This window comes from Vipera berus (genome assembly GCF_964194415.1).
Source record: "Vipera berus genome assembly, chromosome: 2".
Taxonomy (NCBI): Eukaryota; Metazoa; Chordata; class Lepidosauria; order Squamata; family Viperidae; genus Vipera; species Vipera berus.
Window position 1 is genome coordinate 222,871,379 of NC_138203.1, and position 22,118 is coordinate 222,893,496.

General features: G+C 42.1%; 1 protein-coding gene across 1 annotated transcript in view; it reads right to left on the reverse strand.

Annotated features, from left to right (window-relative positions):
* Positions 1–9,820: 9,820 nt before the first annotated feature.
* The window catches only part of LOC308662907 (hyaluronidase-4-like), a gene marked incomplete at its 5' end in the record, with an annotated part of 35,977 nt that continues 23,679 nt past the window's right edge, over positions 9,821–22,118 (reverse strand). The window contains 3 exons of the mRNA XM_081319051.1: positions 9,821–10,351; positions 11,596–11,685; positions 14,666–15,686. Of these exons, the coding sequence (XP_081175177.1) occupies positions 9,977–10,351; positions 11,596–11,685; positions 14,666–15,686 (1,486 nt within the window). The 3' untranslated portion in view covers positions 9,821–9,976. The remainder of the gene's footprint in view (positions 10,352–11,595; positions 11,686–14,665; positions 15,687–22,118) is intronic.

Genomic DNA, 22,118 nt, shown 5'->3' on the forward strand with positions numbered 1-22,118 from the left:
GATGCTCCTGTTATTGCTTCATCTTGTGGCCTGTTTTACTCGGATTCTGCACCACTCAAAGAGTTTTGTATGCCTCTCATCCGAGAGAGTTATAAACTTTGATCTTGGCTGCTGTGACCCCATCAAGGAGAGGAAGCGTTTGTATGATAACAATAACTTAATGGCACTCCATCCTGTTAATGCCATTCCCTTACCAAGGGAGTCCATTTCCCTAGTATCTGATGTAGTGGTCAGTTGCCTACTAGTTTAGGCAAAGAGCAGTATGCTCCAGGGATTGTTTTTGAAGCAGGGTGGAGTTTGAGGGGACGGGGGAAGTGTTAAAAATTAGATTTCCTCCAAAATAGAGGTAGGTTGTTTGGATTTTTAGGAAACTCTTTGTTTCCCAAGCTACTGAAAAAGTAAAACTCTCATTTTGTTCAAGAGTCCTAATAATCCCATTCTAGGCCTTACTGTTTGTGGAAAAAAATATCGATCACAAATCCAATGACGGGTTGGATTTCTCTTAAAAGATGTTCTGCTTCCTTTCTGATTTGCAAAAAGCTAATTACACTGTCTTTCCTTCTTCCCTGCCTTGTGTCTTGATGACTCATTGTGTGATATTACAGCCTAGGAGTGGACATGGATAGTTAGGAACTGGGAGCATAATTGTTATTCTGCCCTTATTGGCAGCATTTCCACTTAACTACATCAAGATGGCAAGAATCACCTCACACGTAGCTCTCATATGCTTTCCCAGGCTGAACTTTCTGTAAGTGCTAGCTTGCAGCCTAATACAACATTGATAAGATCATCTGTTTTCTGAGGTTTTCGCGGGTGTTTGTATGTGGATCTTTGGTCATTCGGGTTTTTATCTTGTCCTCATCCTAGATCAGGGGTAGGCAACCTTGACTCTTTTATGCCTCATGGACCTCAGCTCCCAGCATAGCTGGCTCAGGAATTCTGGGAGTTGAAGTCCACGAGTCATAAAAGAGCCAACGTTGCCTACCCCTGTGGACCTAGATCATGACGCCCAACCATTGCATCCCCTTGTCATAGATCTTTAGTTATGTGATAGAGCTTTGCCAGGCCAAAGGAACATTAGCACTTTCATTGATCGCTGAATGCTGTTGAGCTCTGTTTTTCACAGAATGTACTTTGCCCAGAGGACCGTTCATTCCATGTGTTAGATACTGTCTGCCAAGACTAATTGTTTTAGATCTATGAGAACCAGGTGGAAGGAAAGGATAGCTCATGACATGAAATTATCACCCATGTACATGATAGATGGGCATTTTAACTGCCAAGGAGTTTGGGAAGAGTCTTGATGATCAGCTTTGAAAGTCTAAAGGAGAAGCAGACAGTGACCCACTCACAAAAAGCTCAAGCCACAATTGGGATCTTCTGAAAAATCATAGTCTGCTTTTATGTCTCATGCAAGCAAACAATTCCTGCTGAAATTGCAAGCCTTGTTTTACAGAGCCAATTGTATGGTATTAGTCTGGGGGCCTTGCGTTGAGCAGCATTTGCATAAAAGCAAGCCTGGATGTGCTCTAGCTCACTCTTCTTCCCCCTCCCCCTCCCCCCCCCCCCCGTGGGACTGATCTGCAGTTCAAGAAAGAAAAGGTGGGCTTTGCCAAATTCCAAATATTCTGCATGAAAAAAAAAATAGAATCACAGATTCTCAAAATAGGATGAGGCCATTTAGACATTCAGATCCAATCCCCTACTCACCCAGGAATCCAGATGAAAATGTCTGTGATGGAGGTGGCGGTATGTGCCATCATTTCATGGATGCGAAAAGTCTTAATGTTAATTTTTCCTGATTTTTTTTTAAACCGTTCATCTTTTGCATCTTAAGTTTATTGGGAGTCCTCGAAACAGATGTCTTTATAATTGCGGTCTCTGTAGTGTTTTAGAAATAAACAGATCTTGCATCTAATATATAATTCTAAGATGATAATTAAATTCAAAGTTTGTCCATGTTCAGACAGCAAGATTCTGCTTTAGATAGGCACGATGCAGGGATCAGCAACTGAAACACAAAATTTCAGCATAACGCTGGTCAGTGCTATGATTTTTTTAAAAAAAATGGGTGGTTCTTTGGACATTTTGAAGGCTCTACGTTGCTGATCTTTGGCACAATGATTTCTTTAAAAACTTTATTTTTATTGTGACCAAATCTCAAATCAGTTCAACTAAATCTAGAGATTATAATATTCTGTAACGTTTGGATTTGGACCTCTGCATTTTCTGCATCTTATATGCAGAGATAGCTGTGCTACTTTCATTCTGTGTTTTTGTTGAGAGTGCTACACTCTTGTAATAATGTGAGTTGTTGTTTTGCCCTTTCCCCCCTAGGCAAGCTTTATATTTTAGGTTAAGTTTGTCATGTATGTTTTCTTCCATGTATTGCATTCTCCCCACCAATAAGAGGCAGAATTATTATTTTTTTGGTCCTTATTATATTTTGATGCAGAAGAACAAAAATTTGCCATTCCAAAACTGATAACAGCAGTTACTCTGATCCTGAGCTCACATTTCCTTGGGTTCATGATGAGATATTAAAGTATATTTAAGCATACTGGGATAACCACTGTTGGCATTTTCTTTGTTTTCTCTATTTGCATTAATTAATCCATGCAATTCAAGCAAATGTGGCAGAAAAGTAAGCAAGCACTGCCTTCGTTTTAGTTTTACATCTTTTACGTCATCATATTAGTCTGAAATTATTCCTTTGTGGTATCAATGTCAAAGATCACCATGCAACGATGGTGGATCAATCAGTGTTCTCAAAAGCGTGAGCAGTGGTAAATGAGAACTTCCGTGAAGTAAAGAAGGTAAACAGCCTGCTTCTCAAGCTGACCCTTCACAACCCCCCTTCTTCCCTTCACAATGCAACACTGAGGGTCACTCAGCCTTGCAAAGAGCTGCTTCTCAGCTGTCCATCCGATCTTAGTAGCTGCTGCCACATTATGCATATTCATATTGTGTTTGTGGCTGGTGAACCCCTTTTCTTATTTGCTGACTGGAAGACCAACAAAAACTCAGTAATGCCGTGGGCAAATCATACTGATCTGTTCTACTCTATCAATACCGACTCTTCCCCCGACCTCACCCTATTTTCTGATCCAAGCTAACAAATTCCAGGACTATTCCAGGATAGGGAGACTTAACACTCAACTAGACTCCAGAACTTTGTTTTCCTTGCAGTTATGTGAACTTACAAACTTACCATCAACACACTTGCCAAGTAGCAAAAAAATTCCACAAAAATGTAGAAATTATTCCCTATCCTGGAATAGTCTCTGAATTTGTTAGCTTGGATCAGAATGTATCTTGCTATTTATGTCCAAGATGAATACTTAATCAGAACATTTATTAGCTCTAATATTACAAAATGTTGAGTGATTGCAAGAACATCTCATTATAGAAATAAAATTTTATAGGAGACCCAAAATAATTTTTCAAGAATTATATGTTTATAGCGAGACCTTGCTAATGCTCTTAAGTAATTATATTCCTGTGTGCACACAATTGAAATGACAGTAGTTTTACACTGACATCTCTAGCACACTCAAATAATGTCTAATTGACCACATGGTTAACACTGCAAGTAGTTTTCATTATCCATTGCATTTAATTTGCTGCAAATGAAAAGCAAGCTAGGAGTGATTGTTTCTTTCTTCATGCTAGTAACTTATCAAATCTTCCATAAGAATCAAGGTTTGGAGTTTGGGAGATGCACATTCCTGACTGAGCTATATGATGATGTAAATTTGGAAATTATGGGGGAGGCAGGGCATACTGTTTTGAATGCTGTATTTTCTAAAAATTAAAGTATTTTTAAAGCAACTCGTTTTGAGTATTTCTTTAATAGACTTGAGATATCTGTTCATACAACTGGCCATTCCCTTTATGGTATGCTTTGGTAAATTTTATGTCTCATGAATTCATAGAAACTATTGCTACAAAGTGGTTGAATTTAACTTGGGAGGCCAGGTGGTTTGTTGTTCATCAGGTAGTTGCAAATGAGATCATGTTGCAGATCTGCAATAAACCGATTTTCCTGTGTCTTGGTTTTCGCAGTTGTTTGTATGTAGATCTTTGGTCATTTGGGTTTTTTCCCACGTAGAATTGGAGGTATCAGGGCAACGTTTCGACGAAATCTCATCCGTCATCGGATGAGATTTCGTCGAAACGTTGCCCTGATACCTCCAATTCTACGTGGGGAAAAACCCGAATGACCAAAGATCTACATACGTACGTATATGTATATGTATATAGGTCTTGGCGTATTCGGGTCTTTTCCTGTGTAGGATTGAGGGTGTCTTGGCGACGTTTCGACGAGGTCCCACTCGTCATCTTCAGGCTGGTGTCTTCGGTTTCGTGCTTGTGCGAGTGAAGCCTGAAGATGACAAGTGGGACCTCGTCGAAACGTCGCCAAGACACCCTCAATCATACACGGGAAAAGACCCGAATACGCCAAGACCTACATACCTATATGTATATATAGTGTGTGTGTGTTCATATCTTTTCAGGGCCCTAACATGGTTTGGTTATTCAACTGCTTGCCGGGATACCAAGATCAATTTTACCACTGAGAGGCATTTCCAGGTGTTGATATGGGAGCCCCTCAAGCATTTTTCCTTTTTTTTTGCCAAAATACTCCTGAAATCAAACCTGCAAACATAATGTTGATTCTTAAATATCCAGCAGGGAGAGTTTATTGCTGGCATTCTTAGTGTATACAGACTAAAGACAAAGTTTATACAAAATAACAGACTTGGAAGGGACCTTGAAGGTTTGCTAGTCCAGCCCCCTGTTCAAGCAAGAGCCCCTATACCACGGGTGTCAAACTCACTGAGTCACAATGTATCGTGACTTTTTTTGCATTGCTGGAGCTGGGGTGGGCGCAGCCTCCACATTTATTTTATTTATTTATTTTTAATAATATTTCTATACCGCCCTTCTCCCGCAGGACTCAGGGCGGTGAACAGGGCAAGAATAAAAATACAAATTACAAAAGTTAAAACTAAATTAAATAAATGCCCACATACTAAAATAGATATTTAAAACCTAATAAATAGCCCCCGATCCCCCCATCAGGCCAGGCCAGCTTGTTCAAAAAAGTATGTTTTTAGCTCGCGGCGAAAGGAGCGAAGGTCGGGCGCCGTCCGGAGCTCAACCGGGAGCTGATTCCATAGCTCCGGGGCGCCCACAGAGAAGGATCTCCCCCTGGGGGCCACCAGTCGACATTCTCTGACCGGTGGCACCCTGAGGAGGCCCTCTCTGTGGGAACGCACAGGGCGGAGGGAAGTCGATGCCGGCAACTGGCCCATGGTAATGCAACTGGCCCATGGTAAGGCAGTTTGACACCTCTGCCCTATACCATTCTAGATAAATGGCTCTCTTCTTAAAAACCTCCAGTGAGGGGAGTACCCACAACTTCTGGAGGCAAACTGTTTCACTGATTAATTGTTCTCATTATCAGGATTTTTCTCAGTTCTTTGTTGGATCCCTCCTTGATAAATTTCTATCCATTGCTTCTTACTGTGTTTCAGATACTTTGGAAAGTAGGTTGATGCCCTCTCCTCTGGGACAGCCCCTCAAATGTTGGAAGACTGCTGTCATGTCCCCCCTAGTCCTTCGTTATCTAGACATAGCCAGTTTCTGCAATTGTTCATCATGTTTTAGCCTCTCCACACTCTTTCTAGGTCTCAGACCTTTCTTTGTATCATGGTGACAAGCTGCACACAATATTCCAAATGTGGTCTTACCAAAGCAATATAAAGCGGTAGTAACACTTCTCTTGACCTCGATACTATCTCTTTGAGGTGTTAATAACATGTTCAGTTACTCAGTTTCATTTGATTATGACTTGCAAATATAATTCAAGTACAGGTTTTAAAAATGTCTTGTGTGCCAAGAAAGATGTCTAATCTGTAGCTGAAACATAGTGAAGGCAGCGTGGTATGAATTCCCAAGTTTTGTAGGCTACCCTTTTAAAGCATGGCATTATCTGGTCCTAAACACTAAACAAACATTCTGATCCATTAATTTCTTCTTTCTGTGAATCAAATGTCATCACAATTCAATTTATGGATTCACTTACATTTTGGTGTAATAAGATGAACTGGAGCCTCAAGCTAGAACTCCCCCAAAGAATCATAAAAATACCTCTGTGAAAGCTATGGTCATGAGCTGTTTTTTGTCACAGATGCTCAATGCATTTGGAGTTATGAGGTGAGAGATATTAGATTAGATATTAGAGGAATTAGATTTGATTTGTATATTGGCATGGACAGGAAGAATATTCCAAATGTACTTGATGGACATAGCCTGAGTTTTTTCACTGTGGAACTGTATATTAAAGCTAGAACTTCTGTGTGGTAGGTAGGCACTATGCATTTCATAATAAGTTGGTCAATTTGTAATTTAAAAGCAAAGGAATGTTATTGTGCCATAGCTAAAGCTGAGTATTATACCTCCAAATTAGTAGGCCACGTGGCATAATTCCCTTGCCCAGGATTGAAGTTAAGTACTTAATACATTGCATAGATCCTCACACAAAGGTGCTACTAAGGAGCTTACTCAGTAGGCATCTCTGCCATCAGATGATGAGCCTAGATAAACATGATCTGCTAATAAACAATCCACCTTTATTTAACATCCAGGCTTAATAGTAAGCCAAGAGCTGCTATTCTCCAAGAGAAGAGGTTGGAATCAATTCTAATACATGTACAAGCTGCTCATTTCAGAATCCCTACAGCCTGCGCACTGTGCAATAAGTAGCATTGTGCTCCCATGGCACAACTGCAACTCTACTTCTTTGCTAATACTGTACTTCGGTTCATGTTCTGTGGACACCAGATTAGCATTAAGCTAATTCCATTTCTGCAGCATTGCACACAAGGGCTCAGTTCAGGCTGTTACAGTCATCCCAGCATGTGAGCATGGGTGCATCTGATAACCAAGAATTTGCAGCCAGTGGTTTGTTTTCTTCTATGGATACACCCCCCCCCCAATCTGTCTCTGATTAAAAACAGTATTACTGTACTCCACCCTATATGAACAAATGTATGCTTTTCTGCACTTTTTTCATTTCCTTGTTAACTTATATTTTGTACTTTAGTAATGTTTGTCATGGCATCTGCCTCCAGGTGGTTGTATACGAAGGAGGAGGGGAGATACAATTCTAACTTGGGTTAGAAATCCATTCCTATCCAATATGCTTTAGAGATGATAGAAAATATTTGTAGCTTGGGTGGCAGAAGGTGGTTGTTTGTTCTCCGAGCTTGCTGTTGAATAAAGATGCTTCAACCCAAGTTCCACTGATGATGTTGCCTATCCTGGTGATGAAACGGGAAGCCAAACAGCAAGTTCAAAGAACAAACCAGCTACAACAAGAATACACTTTATTGTGTTTAGATTGCAAATGCTGGTATGTATGACAGTAGTTATATAGGATATATAAAGTATGAATCAACACCAAAACATCTAGGTGAAGGCCACTGTGCTGCCATAACTAATCCCTTGAGGCTGCCATAACTAGCTTGCTAACACAAATACAACTTTTCCATCAGGAATGTGTGAGAAGGAAGTCAGAGCAAAGAAACAAACACCAACCCCAGAGAAAAAGAAATGTTTGTCAACCAGAGTTAAATGCTGTCTTAATGATTCCCATCTTAGCAGGAATGTGTAAGCATTAATCCCATCACCTTTACAAGAGGCAAAGGGAGGCAGTTACGTTCTACCAGGTTGCAGAAATTGTCTGGTATGCAACGGAGGGCCTTGGTTACCTGCAAAAGCCTCCTTGCATAAAGGCCTTGCACATAAATATTGCCTTGATCACATGGAGCAGTAGCAGAGAGTGAGCAGCCCTCCCCTCTGTTATGTTGGTGAAATCATGCTTTGACTTATTCATTGGTACAGGCCAGGGTAACTGCATTATGGATTGCACATTTCAAGGCTCCGACATGATCCAAACTCTGCAGTCTGAATGTGCATTGAATTTCTCATTGGACACATTCACCCTGCAAAGCCACTCTATCTGCATTTGTCTGTATCATCTGAATGTGGTCCTTAGAGCGACACTGGGTTGCTTTTAAAGCTGCAACCTATTCCTTGAGGACCCACATATGTGTCAAGCTGATTGGAAACAAATCCTGCTTTTCCCTGTGCAAGGATGCTGTTAAAGGTGAAGGCTGCACCTGCTGAATTTCTTCTTGTCAATGAAAGAGTTTTCCAGCCAATTTTTCCTCTAGATGCAGCACGTCAACCTTCTCTCTCCAATTTCAAATTTTAGATTATCGTGTGATGTAGGTTGAGCTGAATGAGAGTGCCTGGTCCAAAGTATTGCAATGCCTTTAGAGCAGACATGTCAAACTCAAGGCCCGAGGGCCAGATCCAGCCCATGATGTGTTTAGATCTGGCCCGCAAACAGACTAGTAGGAGAAGTGTGGCCATGCAGAGATGCCTGGGGGAGATTCAGCTGGAGCTGCGGTGTTGCTCAGGCTCTGTTGAGGCCCCAGGATCGGCGTGCACAGCTCCAGCTGATTGGGGCTTTCAGCGGCCTTGGGGATGGCTGGCAGCTGCATGCAATCTTTGGGGGAAGAGCCAGCTGGAGCTGCTGGGGCTTGGTGGGGACCCCAGAATCACCGCATGCAGCTCCAGTTGATGAGCACTGCATGAAAAGGCCAGCCAGGCAGTGAGTGAATGCATGGGAGAGGAGAGGAGAGGATATAAAAAAGAGAGAGTTTGCTGGGGTGAGGAGGAGGAATGAGGGGGGAGAAAAGACGATGGGGAGGAGAGGAGAGATGTCGGTGGGGGAAGCCTGTGGGAGAGAAGGGGATAGGATAGGAGAGGCTTCTGGGGGGCAAAGCCTGAGGGAGAGAAGGGGACAGCAATTGACCCTTTGAGGGCAACCATAATGCTGATGTGGCTGTCAATGAAATTGAGTTTGACAACTCTGCTTTAGACCAATGGCAGGGATGTAGCAACACCCTCAGTATACAGGACAAAGACAGGAGGAAGAAATTAAACATTTGAGGGTTTTCAGGTGACAAGACAAATGGTCATGAGAGTCAACTCATATAAATCAAAAATCTTCATGGCTGATCAAGATGAAAGATATTTCTGGCTTCCAGTATATAGCATTATAAAAGAATGAAGCATTAAGGCACTGAGGGTCACATGAAAAATATTTAATTTAAAAAATTAAGTTTTCTCTCCCCCATCCCTTGATAAGAGAGGTAGCCTGACAAGTACACATATTTACCTACATACATATTTCAATTAAACAGCACCAATCACGTTTTGGAGGACACCTAGTTGGTTCAAGTAGGAAAGGTTTGCTCTGCATATAAATAATGTGCTTAGATTAGTTTTGATTTAACAAAAGGTAATAGGAAATTACTGTCTTTGTCACAGTTTAGAAAAACGTGCACCTCAAATATTAAGGATGCCTGTATGCTGGTGAGAAGTTTAGAAAATAAAAAGAAACTTATTTGTGTATTGCTGGGGTAGAACAAAGTGTCTGCTGGAGAAGTAAAAAAAAAATATCAAAATGGTTCTTGTGATCATGCAGTTGTAACCACCATCTTGACTTTTTTTGAAATCACCCCAAGACACTCCCAGGTAGAAAATCTGTGCTCTTCCCCAAGTGCTAAGCTTTGGCTTCAGCAATCTTTCATTGCTGGCTGAGAGAGATATGTGAGCAACCTCTGGAGAGCCCAAGCAGCCCATCCCTGGTGTATTGGAAGTCCTGCATAGATAGTGAACGGTACTAGGACAAATCCATACATGCCAACTTTCTTAGTGAAACACCACAAGAGAAGGACATCCTGGGAAGTCAGGGAGAGTTACAGCAACTCGATAATGCCTCTATCACCCAACACCATGCCTGTACCTTTCTTCTCTGTCACACGGAAAGATACAGGATTCACTTTACAGCATTGGCTTCACAATATTCATATTTATAACAACTAGTCCAAGTGGCTCATAAATACCTTATCCAAAGTACAGACAAAACTGTGCCGTAAATGCACCAGCTGTCTGCCCACAGTCGCACACTGTGCCCCTTGAAAAGGCACCTTTTGCCACTCCACCCCTTGTAGCAATGACAGGCGAACTCCTGTTCCATCTTGACCTTTTGCTGTTGGCTTAAAGTCCTGTTTGCCAACTCAGGAGTGGAGATGCCATCCGCAGGATTAGGACCGAGGTGTAAATAAGCATCAGAGTCCATTCTCCGACGAATGCAGCGGCCATGATTATTGCAGATATGACGGCTGCAGAGCTCAGTGGCCCGAGTCACGTTGACAATATATGGGCCTAAAGTGCTTGTCAGATACTTGTGAACCTTTAAGCAATTGCTCTGTAAGAGAGGGGAAGGTATACATTAAGAAGCACAGCAATTAATTGATATAAATGCTGAGAAAAATCTGCTTGGCTGAGGCTGAATCCCTTTTAGACGTACAGCATTCTGCCAAGGGCCTAAGGAGAAAGTCTTTTCAGTGTCTGATTTTCTTCTCTCTGAGGTAGGACTAGTTCTCTAATCTTGGGGTAAATCATCTAAAAAAGTCAGGGGATTCCTGGAATGCCTTTCTTGGGCTACAGATCAAGGAAATCCATAGGATTACAATTTTAGAAAGTCCCAGCTAAGATCAGGATCCACTTACAGACTACATGGAAACAAGATTTTTATTTTTATTGATTACGTTTCTGCGCTGCCCATCTCACTTAAGTGATTCTGAGCAGTTTAGGGAAATTGCCAGTCTTCCCTCGTTATTCAACTAAAATGCCTCAGAGAGAATATTGTTTCTGTTGTGTTGTTGTTTTATTCATGCATTAATGTACTAAAAACTGCACTAATACAATATGTAACCTGTTACAAGAGATAGTCAGCCTAACATGTCAATCTTCTTTTAAAGGCCAAATTCAAGGCAAGCCTGCCCCCCCCCCCCCCGACGGCATTCTCATCAAGGCGAACAATGGGTCTTGGCTTTACCTTTTCAAACAGTTGGCAGAGCTCATATAATGGAATACCTCTCTAGATAAAACAGATCTTCCATACTTCTTTGTCAAGAAACAGAAGAACAGACCATAATTATTCCCTACAGTACCCTTCTATCTATGATGAATGTTCAATTTGTTGCAGAATAGCTACTAATGATGCAAGACTTGCCACTTGAACTCTTGAAATAGTATAGCCCAGATGCAGGATGTCACTTCAAAGCGAAGGATTACTCCAAAATGTTGCTGAACTACAATTACCAGATACTTGCAACATTGGCCAGGCTGTTAGGGGCTGCTGGAAGACGTAATTCAGCCACATCTGAAATGTGATACCTTGCCTATCTCTAGATACAGGTCAAAAATATTGATTTTTCTTTCTATTTCTCATTAACACTGGATTTTAAATCTCCGATGATCCCTTTATTTATTGCAGAAATAAACTGCATTGTATGCAAACTGATCTAAAAACTAATCTATTAGATAACAAGAGATACAGCCTCAGGTCTATCCTTTGTGCCCCAACACTGTGGCAAGTACTAAGCAAAAATGAATACAAAAAGAAAGAATAAGAAAAGAAGATGGAGGATTATGGAACTACGTTACCCGGTTCCGAGAATATTCTGCATCTCCCCAGAGCACAAGACCATGAGCACCCATGGCTGCAGCCTGCCCTATGGTGTACACCAGGTCTGTCTAGAACAGCAAGAGAAACCATCGCAAAGACATTAGCAGGGTTTAAGCATCCTTGCCCCCTTCTAAATTTTAAATTTTTACATGCTGTTTCTACATTTTAACATTTCATTGTATGCTGTCAAGAGCTCCTCTCTGAGGAAAATGGGTGGTTCAGAAATGTGAAAAAAGAAATAATAAACAAGGGAGAGGTTGAGACATTTCTGTGATCAGATTTTTTCCCCAAGTGTAACCATTTACAAATTATGATACTTGATACTGATGATTCCATGATACACTGTACATTTTAAAAACTGTTTTTCTGTCTGTTTTTTTTAGTTGATCTTATTCGGTAACCTCTTCCATGAGGAATAACATCTCTGTGTTAAAATTCTTGTTCCAGTGTACAGGACACAAAAAATGGATGCAAGTTGTAAGAAAGCATGTTCTGCTTCAATAAATGCTTGGTGGGGGGATATCCTAACACTACAAGCAATGAAGTCATTATCACTTCATGGGATTATATTAAATCAGAGACTGGGCAGGGATCAGTCAAAGATGCTTTAATTTTGACTCCTGCACTGAACTTGGCCTAAATAGAATGCAATAGAATATATATTTATATTTATATATTTATTAAATTTTTATACCGCCCTTCTCCCGAAGGACTCAGGGCGGTGTACAGGGCAATAAATATTAAAAACGAAGTACAAAAGTTAAAAAACAATTAAATATTATGCCCGATATAAACAGTAATTAAAACCATGTTAAAAAGAGCTGGAAGGGACCTTGGAGGTCTTCTAGTCCAGCCCCCTGTTCAAGCAGGAGAACCCATGCCATCTCAGACAAGTGACTGTCTAGCCCAGGGGTCAGCAACCTGAAACAGTGAAAGAGCCACTCGGAACCGGTTCCCTCACAAAAGGAAAAACTGGGAGCCGCAAAAAATGTGTGCGCATGCGCATACATGCGCACATGCGCAGAACAGGGTTTGACTGAAGAGTGGAGCTAAGGCGAGATATGCACCTACCCTGCATATTTGAATTGATTGATTGAACTTTTTTAGTTCCACTTTTTTTTTTTGGACTGCACATGGCAGAGTACTGGGAGCCGCAGGAGACAGCTGAAAGAGCTGCATGCGGCTCCGGAGCCGCGGGTTGCAGACCTGTGGTCTAGCCTCTTCTTAAAAGTCGCCAGTGATGGAGCACCCACGATTTCTGGAGGCAAGCAGTTCCACTTTGTTGATTGTCCTCACTGTCAGGAAGTTTCTCCTTAATTCCAGGATTCTTCTATCTTTGGTCAGTTTCCAGCCATTGTTTCTTGTCCTGCCCTCTGGTGCTTTTGGAGAATAACGTGACCCCCTCCTCCTTGTGGCAGCCCCTCAAATACTGGAATACTGCTATCATGTCTCCTCTATTTCTTCTTTTCTTTAGACTAGCCAAACCCTCCCAATTGTATGTTTCTTTACTTGTGATTCTCTCAATGAAGGTATGCATGAAATCAAGGCTTTGCCGTGTTGAAGCAAGAGTTGAAGAAGGGTTATTTCTAGCACGGTGAAATCATCCTACTGTGATTCTTTTTCACATGAATCTATGACAACAATCTTAAGCAAGGCATTTCCTCTTCTGTCAATCCATCTAGATGGGGGGGGGGTGGGGGAACCACAAAGGTCCCTTTCTTTTACTCCATTCCTCCCCAATAACTGGAGCTTCGTCTCCTCTGCCGGCTCTTCCTGGTCTACTTTCAACAAGAGGCCCCCATGGATCACTTCCAGCATGCCAATCTCCCAGTTTACAGAAGGTTTCTGCTACAATCCTTGGCACACGTGGGGCTGTGACATTCTTTAAGTGCTTCCCCTCTATCTAACCACCCATCTACTTACCATTTGAGCATCCACAATCGGACTGCCATCCCACTTGAGTTAAAAGGTACATCCAGTTTTTTAAAATGTTCCTCTTCTGATATTTCTTTCTCTTTTTTTTAAGGAGAGCCAGGCAACAAAGCCCTTCTTGGCTTCGCAGAGCTCCCTTAAGTTAGATCAAAGGAGCAATTTGATACAATGCGGTGCCTTGACTCAAAAACTATCAAGGAGACGGAGAGGCATCAAAGAAGCCAGACGAGAAGAGCGAAGCTGCTTTCACTTAGAAAGAGCACCTTGCCCCAGTTCAGCTTGAAGGGAAGGAAAAGCTCCACCAGCCAGGAAGGGGTGTTGCTGCTCTTTGGGAAGGGGACTGCAATACCACCGCCTGGGAGTAAAGGCCTCATTTACTAGAGCTACCAACAATCTTCCTTCAGCCCTGCACAAATGCAACCCCCTTCCAAAGGCTGAACTGCACATTGCTACGAAAGGCAATGTGATACATAACACCACACAATGAACAAATACAGAACTGTTCCCAAGATAACTGAAAATTTTTCTGTATCAGCAGAAGAATGTTTTTAAAATAGTGAGCATGGCCAATAGCACGATGTAAAACGTGAGTGCAGGTATTACAGGCTCTGCATTAGCTCCAGGTTGCTCAGGTTTTACGGCCGAGGTTAAGTTGTGATCTTACGACTAGAGGAAAAATATATATATATATATATATATATATATATATTTTAAAGGAGGGCTGGAAGCAATTATGTGCATCCTGCCCATTCAAGAGGAAGAGGGTTACACGATCATTTTAAAATACATCCATTTTAAGTACAGAGTACGTTTTAATCCAAGTGAAATGGCTCACTCACACCATCCTTTTCATCTCTCAGGTGATTCCCATTTGGAGACACTTTGGCATCTCTAGCTGAGAAACCTAGTGGGACAGCTCTTCTCCCATTCACAAATGAAGTCTGGAACTTGGGAATCAAATTAGTTTCTTTTTGCCCTACAAGATGACATTCACAGTCCAGTTTAATTATCAGACACTTCCAAAACCGGCACAGAATTCTTGATGCCCAAGAATTGCGCTGGGCTCAGAACTCAAGTCCATGGGGAAGCAGAGGTAAAGCAGTGAAAGAATCTCACCTGGCTCAGCTCCTTCAGGGTATAGGTATAGAATGGCCTGGCATACACAAAAACAGGGAGGGAGTGTTGAGTGGAGGGCAACTCAGCCACTCTCAAGGCTTCACCCACTTTGGCCCGCACAAACTTCTTCCCTTGCAGGGAACTTCTCAGCATCTCTTCCATGTAGATGGACGGGTAGAGGGCCCTGCTGTTCTCCCAGAGCCAAGATAGCTCATTATTGCGTTGCACTTCCACTGGGGGACAGTGCCCTGTGAAGCCCTCAAAATCATCCAAGTAATCATAGTTATAACAGTCGGGAAAGAGGTAGTAGCCCCACCAGCCGTTGGGTCGCAGAGATTGAGCTAAGCGGAGAGTATCTGTCATAAAATTCTGGGCAGCTGCCTCAAATTCCCATTTGGCCTCCAGCTCAGCTTCATAATCAGATAAATGGGGGTTTCTTTGCTTGACCAGGAGGAGGGACATGTCCCGGTAGATATTTTTTTTATCCCAGTTCCGAATCCACTGAGGCCTCCAGTTCTCCCAGTCAATCACAGCGAGACCTGCAAAAGAGTGTGAGGGCATGGCCATAGCAACGTCCTTTCTCATCTTCTCCAGGTGGTCTTTCAAGCTGACGTTTTGAGGGCAGCCACCATGAACAGCAGTGGGTGGCACTGTTGTGTTCACATAATATGGATATAAGCCTAGTTGATCATAGTAGAAGATGGTAATGTTCCCACCCACAAAGGCTTCCTGGGAATTCACCAGGATGCCGTAGGAGTCCAAACGGAGAGGGACATCGTAGACAGCTGCACAGCGAGCCGTTGGTGCATTCCAAGTCACTAGGAAAGGTTTGTCTTTTACAATTGGAGGCAGGGCTGGTTTCAAGTTATGAGCAGGAAGAGGAAGAGCAGCCAGCCTATCTGGGAAGAAGAGCAGCAGCAACAAGAACGTTTGATGACACAGAGACTGACAGAACCTCAGTCGTGTTGAAGTCCATTCTAGCACTCCGGCCAAGCATGATGTTCTTGAGTGGTGTGCAGTCCTGCAAGGATGACAGAAGACACTATCAATTTGGCACAAGCATTGCACTGCTCAATTATCAATTATCGGACATCACTCCTTTTAAAATAAATCCCCGGCTCTTGAATTGTAATCGCCCATTACAAACTGGTTTTCCCTGACAGACACCAAAGACTCCTGGATCATCAGAAGCACTCAACATTTTGAATATAGACCTTTCCAGCAAGCCATCCTTTTATTGGACTTGAGAGCAGCCCAGAGGCCCTCAGTCCTCCAGCAGAGTGCTATAAAAAGTACCATCAACCTCTGTCCCTGGGTCGGGGGTCAAGGGTCAGGAACACCCTTGGGGTTGAGTAAGGGGTTTGGAAATGAGGGCATGACAGTGAGAGTGCACTGAAAGCCTTCTTTTTCTTTTCATGTAAAGCAGCACTAGAAGGAGTCTGCATGTTTGCTAATTGCTGCTGCTGCCAGAGATTTTCCCCGGGCTAATTTAATTTGCTCTGTAATATCGGTGAACGGAGAAAACTAATGTTCTTTAATGTTCAAAACTGCTTCCTATGCTATTTATGAAGGGTGGGGGGGGCAGGGTGTTTCACTTTGCTGCTGCAATTGTGTTGTTTTCTCATTAGTATTTCTCTGTTGAGATTCCAATCCATTTGGAATTTTTGTTTTTTATAATGTCCACATGTTTATATTTAGTATTCATGGCCTCTGAAAGAGTATGGAGACAAAGTTCTGAATCCCAAACCCCAGAGGCTATGGTCCCTGGTACAAAACTGTGAAGAAATCTGGATGCTGCTTTCCATTCCTACCCTGATATCACAAGCTCCTCTTTCCCTATTTGTTTGGGCCAATTCCATCTGGAATTGAGCAATCACATTAACCTCACTCTACATAGGTCACAGAGCAGACATTCAGTGATTACAGTCCTCGATCATTGGTGACTTCTGTTGAACGCACTGTTCCCCTGTAGATAAAAGATTTCTCAGCCAAATGCATTATCCATTAATGTCTAGACCTCTCTTTTTTTTTAAAAGTAATCGTAATGCATGATGTAGTTTTTAACAGTAGCAAAGTCTTTGGCTCAGTTTCCACCAACTACTAAATCCACATAAATTTTAGTAACAGCTCACATCCCTAATAAATTAGACAACAGATGCTAATCACCTGTTTGTTTGCATTTCCTCTCACCTTAGCAGTACTGTGTTTCCCCGAAAATAAGACTGGGTCTTATTATTTTTGCCTCCAAAAGAGGCACCAGGTCTTATTTTTGGGGGATGTCTTACTCACCTCCAGCACCAACAGCCTCGCTCAGCTGGTCCACTTCTTGTGGGACCAAAGGAGCAGCTTCATTCTTCAGCTGCATTCCAGACTGCATTTTGCAGTCAGGCCTTTCCGGAAGGCCTATGCAGCCTATGCAGTACCGAGCTATAGATTCAATCCGTAGCTCAATCCATAGCTCGGTCCTCGGCTGCAGAGGTCTTGCAGAACCGAGCTATGGATTGAATCCATAGCTTGGTTCTCGGCTGCAGTGGCCTTCCGGAAAAGCCTGTGACTGAGAAATGCAGGCCTGGCTGCAGAAGACACCACAGAAGAAGTGGGCCAGCGAGGAAAGGCCTTGATGCAAGGTAAGTAGTTGCGGGACACGTGGGGCAACTCCACCCCCCCACCCCCACCCTAGCTTCATTTTTAGGTGTATGCCTCGTCCCAAAACTAAGGCTTATTTTTGGGTTAGGGCTTATATTAGGCCCAAACCCAAAAATCAAGCTAGGGCTTATTTTTTGGGTAGGCCTTACTTTCGGGGAAACGTGATAAGAGTAAGCCTTAATTTGGGGGTGAGTGTGGTGGGGGGGGGTGAAGCTGCCCCACATGCCACACACTCGCTTACCTTACTGGCAGGACTGCCGCAGCCAGGTCTCCCATTGCCCCAACACTTGTCAAGCCATGTGGCTTGTCATGCCAGTGCCACCACTCGCAGCAGGAGGTTGCACAGCGCTTCGGGCCATTGCTGTTGCTCATGGCAAGAAGCCGAGTAGCTCTTTGGGCCATTGCCATCGTTTGTGGCAGGATGCCACATGGTGCTTCAGGCCATTCCTGCTGCTTGCAAGCAGCAGAAATGGCTCAAAGCACCATGTGGTGTCCTGCCGCAAGCAACGGGAATGGCCCGAAGAACCATTGACAAGTGTCGGGGTGTGGGAGGCCTGGCTGTGGTGATCCTACTGGTAAGGTAAGTGGGTGTGGAGCATGTGGGGCAGCTTCACCCCCCACTCCTTAGACCGGCAATGGCACAGTGCACCACATTGCGTCCAACGGCAAGTGGCAGCAAATGGCTGCTGAAGAAGTAAGGCAGCGGCGCGATAGGTGTCGGGGTGTGGGAGACCTGGCTGTGGTGTCCTAAGGCAAGAGACCCCCTCCCCCCAAAAGACCCAGTGCCTCTTTTGAAGGCAAAACAAATATAAGACTGGGTCGTATTTTGGGGGAAACACAGTGTGTGTGTGTGTGTGTGTGTGTGTGTGTGTGTGTATATATATATATATATATATATATATATATATATATATATATATATATATATATATATATATATATATATATATATATATATACACACACACACGCATGCACACGTACATTCTTTTGAGAGTGGGCATCAAAATTTTGTTTTTAATGTGTGCCAGTGTGTTCACACGCACATAAAAATGACAATAAAGGTATCTTATCTTATTTTACAGTAGCAAGTCATCCGTGTACCTATTCAGCCATCCATGTTCAGTTTTTCCTCCACACGTTTCTCTATTCTAGCTCTTTATTATATAAACTGCCAGAGTCACCTAGAGTTGGGCATTGTTTAAATCGATGTGAATGAACACACAGATACATTTTGAGTGGATTACTTGTGGCCAAGGTTCTTGCAAAGAACAACAGATAGTATGGACTTAGGTTTCTTTCAGCAAGATATTTCTAAGCCAGAATTCATACTAAAGACAAAAGCACAAAAACAAGTAGCATCTCAATTGTAAAGTGATTTTAAGCTGGATTTCATATTTTGTAAATGAAGTAAAACCTGGTGGATCTCAGGAGCTTTGGTCATGACCTATGGTCTTCTCTCTTTATGTTCTTCCAGACCTGGTTCTGTTGCCGGGCCTGGGATTAGGGTATTTGTGGAAGCCCTGTCAAAATCTCTGAATGTTATTTCTCTCATTTATCCATAGTCTTTTGGGAGTCAGGTAGCCTCAAAATCCAATAAATCAAACAAGCAAACAAACAAGCCAAATTATATAAACTGATACTATATCAGGGGCCGGATGTGTCATCCAGAAGCCACGCCCACCCCATTGCCAGCAATGGCAAAACAGTTCCAATACGTCTTGCGACGTTTGCTGTAGATAACTATTGTGTAAGCTACTCCATCTTTTTTCTCTTACGTTTTTCTCTTACAAGCCTCATGTAATGCCATTAAAGCCTGAGAGAAAAGGAAAACACAGTCTGTTCTTGCAAAATACCCTAGTTTCTACCAGGTCCATTGGCTGATTCAAATATCACTTTTTGTGCTTTGCTCTTATTTCTTTCTGAGATAAATTCCACCCAACACAACATTCTCAACCTTCTCTTTCCCCTCAAGTTATTCATTTTGCTTTCATGTTGTTGGCTTTGCAATTTGATTTGCATTTATCCTCTCTATGTGACCAAATTATCTTTGGATATTTCTTTCATGCAGGTCAATCACCCTTATCCTTCACTAGCTACCTCAATTTTTCCTCATAAACTATCAAATCAGTTAAAAAAAAAGCATTCCTATTTCTCTATGTGGTTGCTAAGATTCAACAATAAGTTGTTGGCACATAGTCAATCAACACGTAAATATGTATGAATAGACTTAAGCTTAAAATATGTACCTGAAATACTGTAAACATAGTTATCAAAGGAAATATTTACCAATCACCATTCTGATTCATTCTTGGGTCTCCAACACTTATTTCTCATCTTATTCCCTCCTATCCATTCATGTCACCAAACAGGATAATTCCTCTCCACCATTAGAATCCATTCATCCAAAATAATAATATATTTCTTCTCCCCATTAATAGTTCTGCTGTTATTATCATTCATTGGATGTAACGTGCAATGATAAATTCATTACAGATTCCTAAATTTGTACACACTCAAATTAATTAGATACCATTAATACTTCCTGATATATGTTAAGAACATTCATTTATAATCATACTACTGTACACCCTCATTTCATTGCATGTACAGTACTAATTCCATTCCAAGGGATCACTTTATTTTCATTTCAAATTATGGGCCACCCCTTTCTTAGTTTCACATACACTCAACATATTTATTTTTTCTCCATTTCATTTGTTAATTCAAGTTCTTTTATATTTACTTCTCTTACACTTCAAGTTATATTCTTTTATGAACTAGGTGGATCTCTAATTTAGAGTACACCATGGAAGCCAACATACAGCATCCTGCCAACTAGACACTACAGCACATGAAATTGACAGGAACACATTAAAATGCAAAATGCCAGTCATAACTATGCTTCTGAGAAGATGCTCAAAATATATGTCCAAATAATATTCCATTCACTGTGAAGCCATTCTTTTATTTGAAGTGCCAGAAGCTGGTCCATGAACTTTTCCCCCTGCATGTGTTTGCTCTTTTAACCTGATATAAATCCTTTATAAATCCTCTATCTACTCAGTCTGGATATACTGTACAAGTAAAAACACAGTAGTAGGACATAGCTGATATGCTGATTTTGTTTAAAGCACTACTTAAATCAATCAGCCCAAAGTGGAACAATTACATACATCCACTAAGAGAATAGTAAAAGAAAAAAAAATAGTAGATTTTATCAGAACCTGATCTTCAAAAGTACATTAGGGAGCTGGAAAATTGTAGCACTCTTTGAAGGCAACATTAGTCTCACAACTTACAAGTGATCCTGGTTATTGCAAAACAAAAAGGAACGCAAAGCTTAGATTTAAATTTTACAAAATTTTCCAGCCTCCTTCTTGGGTGGCAAACTCAGAGGATAAGTTGTACCTTCACCAGAGAGGGCCTTCTACTGGACTCATTCTTTGCTTACATCCCAGGTTTATACAGGGGAAGTAGTTTGAAGCTGGGAATCCAGATGTCTCCTTAATATCTTATAATTAAACAGATGTATTGAGGTTGAGAGGGACGCGGTGGCTCAGTGGGTTAGGACGCTGAGCTTGTTGATCAGAAGGTCAGCAGTTTGGCGGGTCGAATCCCGAGTGCCGCGTAACAGAGTGAGCGCCTGTTACTCGTCCCAGCTTCTGCCAACCTAGCAGTTCGAAAGCACGTAAAAATGCAAGTAGAAAAATAGGGACCACTACGGTGGGAAGGTAACAGCGTTCCATGCGCCTTTGGCGCCTAGTCATGCCGGCCACATGACCACAGAGACGTCCTTGGACAAATGCTGGCTCTTCGGCTTTGAAACGGAGATGAGCACCGGCCCTTAGAGTCGGAAACGACTAGCACGCATGTGCGGGGGAACCTTTACCTTTACCTTTACCTATTGAGGTTGAGACAAGAGCCCAGAGCTCTGGACACTTTTTGTCATCCCATCTGGACAGTCTTCTTAGGTCAACTTTATATTGGTCTCACTGTTGGATATACTCATTCATGCAGCCCTCAACCAGTGAATAACAATAGCACCAACTGCATTCTCTTCCAAGGGTTGTGAGTGCTGTTGGGTAAAATGGGATAAGCAATGAAAGGAGAAAAGAAAAAAAATATTGCTCCAGAAGAAAAAGAGCAATTAGGAGAGATGGAAATGGGAAGATGACTAAGGGGAGACTTAACAGGAAGATCAGAAAAAAACAGCAGAATGAACAGGAAAGGAAATGAAGACATAATATAAAGAACCAATTTCTCATGTTTTATAGAGAGGACAAGTAGGAAGACCTATTCCTCTTGCTTTTACAATATCTAGAATCTAAACTACTAATAATGGATCTAATACTAACCAATCTCTTTAAAGAGACTGAAAAGTTAAACAAGGTAAGACAGAAAAAACTGGAATTCTCTAAGCTCTACATCCATCATTTCCATGGGGTAACAATGGAGATGCACACCTGGTGGTTGATGGAAAAAAGTACTTAGACTTACTCAGGACATTTCTTTCAGAGCCTACTAGACAATTTAGCATGAGATATTTTTTTTAATGAAACCTCATTACATCTGATAGGTTTAGATCGGGGGTGTCAAACTGCCAGCCCATGGGCCGGTTGCATCATATGGAGGCCGCACCCACCCCAGCTCCGGCAATTCAAAAAAAGTTGCAACACGTTGTGACACATTACATGACATGGCGAGTTTAGATGATGAGATAAACAGTGGCTGATTATAGAAATGATATTATGTCCTTCCTGTCACTCAACTGGGAAAGATGCCCAACAGCTTTTCAGTAGCTCAC